At 29.5% G+C, this 2,885-nt stretch overlaps 1 protein-coding gene across 1 annotated transcript; it reads left to right on the forward strand.

The window, feature by feature from the left end:
• Window positions 1-231: 231 nt before the first annotated feature.
• On the forward strand, window positions 232-2,683 carry LOC103307806 (zinc finger MYM-type protein 1-like). The gene is made up of 2 exons (XM_008180126.1): window positions 232-304; window positions 1,659-2,683. The coding sequence occupies exons 1-2, from the start codon at window positions 232-234 to the stop codon at window positions 2,681-2,683; spliced, it is 1,098 nt and encodes a 365-aa protein (XP_008178348.1).
• Window positions 2,684-2,885: the final 202 nt, after the last annotated feature.

Below are 2,885 nucleotides of genomic sequence, written 5' to 3' on the forward strand. Positions count from 1 at the left end.
TCGCCGACTGCAGCAGTACACGTGTGCCAAGAAATTATATCACTGTTATAAGGGTAAGTTAATAAATTGTTATATTATTATGATTAAATTTGAAGCAAATTGAATGAGCAAAATGTTTTATTTATAAATATAATAAAATTAAAATATATATAATTAATATAATTTAATAGGTAATTAAACAAAATAAATATTATTTTTAGTTTTGGATTTTATCAAACATAAATACGTAATATGGATTCATGGGTAATCAAAACAACCAAAAACTCGTCGCAAAATACTACCGAATATAATAAAATGTCCGAAAGTACTTCAAATAATAATAAAACACCAGAGAACTAGTGATGAGCAAAATTGGTCTTGGTCTTGCGGTCTCGCAAGACTCTTGCTGCAAGACCAAGACCAAGACCAAGACCAAGATGGTACTGGTCTAGCAAGACCAAGACCAAGATTAGGCTTGCAAGAACAAGACCAAACCAATACCGAAGCTGCAAGACCAAGACCAAAACAAGATCATCACTACAAGACTCTTGCAGTCTTGCAAATTTTTTTTTTCCCCGAAAACACATTCTAGATTCCATTAACTAATAATTTATAACAAAAATAGGTTATAAGAATTTATTTGTATTGTAAAGACATTTTATCAGTATTCGAGGAAAAGGCGATTATTGAAAAAAAGATTAAAAATATAATGAGGATTAATATTACAAAATAACATGGGTAGTTTTCATACTAATTAACAATTACTGGAAAATTATTTTATTTTCCCAAAGTCGATAAAGACGTCGAAAGTTGTCAAAATAGAATGATGTATGTCCATAATACACCCCTACTTTGAATCGAATATACTAATAATTGCTGAAAGTCATTACGGACTACGGTAGGTATCATTATATATTACTCGAAATCGGCTCCACGTGGAGCCACACTAATTATGTTTTTAACTATTAAATATAACTATTAAGCAATTTAATATTTGGAACAAACCATACAGTTTTTTTTTAATATTATTATTTGTTAAAGTGAACATTAAAAAAACAACAATTTAATTTTTATAAACATTATATTGATCAATAACTAGTAATTAGTTATTAGTAATAACCCATTGATATTTATTATAAATGCAATAGGAACTTAAAAAGTTAATTATGCTGGTAAATTGATTCATACAAGTAAAATAATATAAGCATAATTTAAAATGCAAAGTTTTAAACGAGTATAATAAAAATTAAATTGTTTGACTTGTTTTATGTTAATGTTTGATTTATGAATATACTATGTAATATATTGGACTTAAGTTTCATCTTAGATATCATGGCAAAAAACCTACACACAGCTATAACAAGTATTTAGTTTTTTTTTTATATATTTTGTGAAAATAGCAAGAGTCTTGCAAGAGTCTTGCGCAAGACCAAGACCAAGACCAAGACCGAGTCTGCAAGACCAAGACCAAGACCAATATTAAGGTGTATACCCAAGACCAAGACCAAGACTGAGTCTGCAAGACCAAGACCAAGACCAAGATTTTGAAAGTCTTGGTCTTGGTCTTGTTTTGCTCATCACTACAGAGAACACTTCAATAATTAATAAAACAAATAATCAACCGATTTTTCAAACACATCAAAAAAATCAAATAATTCTTCCGTCGTATCCTAATGTAGGTGGTAGATCTTTTAGAAGTCAATGGTTCAAATTATTTGATTGGCTTGAATATTGTCCAGAAAAAAATGTTGCATTTTGCTATCCATGCAGAATTTTTGGTAATAATGAGACTAAAGAAATTGCATTTTCTGTGACAGGATATTCTAACTGGAAAAAAGCTTTGGCAAATAATAAAGGGTTTTATAAACATCAATCTTCTTCATCGCACCGTATTTGTATAACAAAATTGGTAGATAAACAAAAACGTGTTGAAACGACTACAGAAATTTCAACATTGTTGAATGAAAACGTTCTCGAAAAACATAGATATTATGTAAAATCAATTTTTGAAATAATCATATTTTTAGTCGTGAATGAATTACCACTTCGTGGGGATTTTGATTTAGAAATGCACGAAGATAAAGGTTTATTTCAATCACTTTTTCGGTACACTCTTAAAAAAGACACTAAACTTGCAGAATGCGCTAAATTAATTCCTCAAAATGCTACTTATTTATCCCCTTTCATTCAAAATGAAACTATCAATATTATGCATAACGCTGTGCAAAATAGTGTTGTAGAAGATTTAAAAAATGCAGATGTCCCATGGTATACTATAATGGAGGATGGAACTAAAGACAATAATAATCGGGAAAATATTGCCATAGCCATACGATACGTAAAAAATGGAAAACCAATTGAATCTTTATTAGCAATTAAAAATGCAACAAATTTAAATGCAGCTTATTTTGTGCAAATGACACTTGATCTTTTAAAGTCATTAAATATTAATACTGATTATATGCTCAGCCAATGTTACGATGGCGCTAGCGTGATGAGTGGTACTAAAGGTGGTGTTCAGGCTTTAATGCAAAAAAAGCTTAATCGAACTATTCCCTATGTACATTGTTATAATCATCAATTGCATTTGGTTATTGTCAAAGCAGTGTCGGAAGTGACCGAAATTGGTCACTTTTTTGATCAGTGTACTGCCCTCCTACTGGGAAAAGCAGTAACTACAAAAATCATTTTTTTGGGAAATTGAACTTTTGTGTTTTTGTTATTTTTGTAATTAATTTTAAGATTTTAAGTATATCTTTAGACTGAAACAGATGGACATTTGTGCTGGAAATTCAAAAATGCTATTAATTTTGTGATTAATAAATTATTTTTGATAGTTTTCACATAATAATGCAGTTACTGCGTTTCACGTTAGCATTACCCACATAATATCATATAGTGGTACA

The sequence above is a fragment of the Acyrthosiphon pisum genome, chromosome X (genome assembly GCF_005508785.2).
Source record: "Acyrthosiphon pisum isolate AL4f chromosome X, pea_aphid_22Mar2018_4r6ur, whole genome shotgun sequence".
NCBI classification, from domain to species: Eukaryota; Metazoa; Arthropoda; class Insecta; order Hemiptera; family Aphididae; genus Acyrthosiphon; species Acyrthosiphon pisum.

What these genes read in the sequence shown, in the direction of transcription:
- LOC103307806 (XM_008180126.1), top strand. Translation starts at nt 232, where the DNA reads ATGGATTCATGGGTAATCAAAACAACCAAAAACTCGTCGCAAAATACT. An exon ending in ATATAATAAAATGTCCGAAA is followed by an intron (nt 305 to 1,658) that starts GTACTTCAAATA and finishes ATCCTAATGTAG; the next exon opens with GTGGTAGATCTTTTAGAAGT.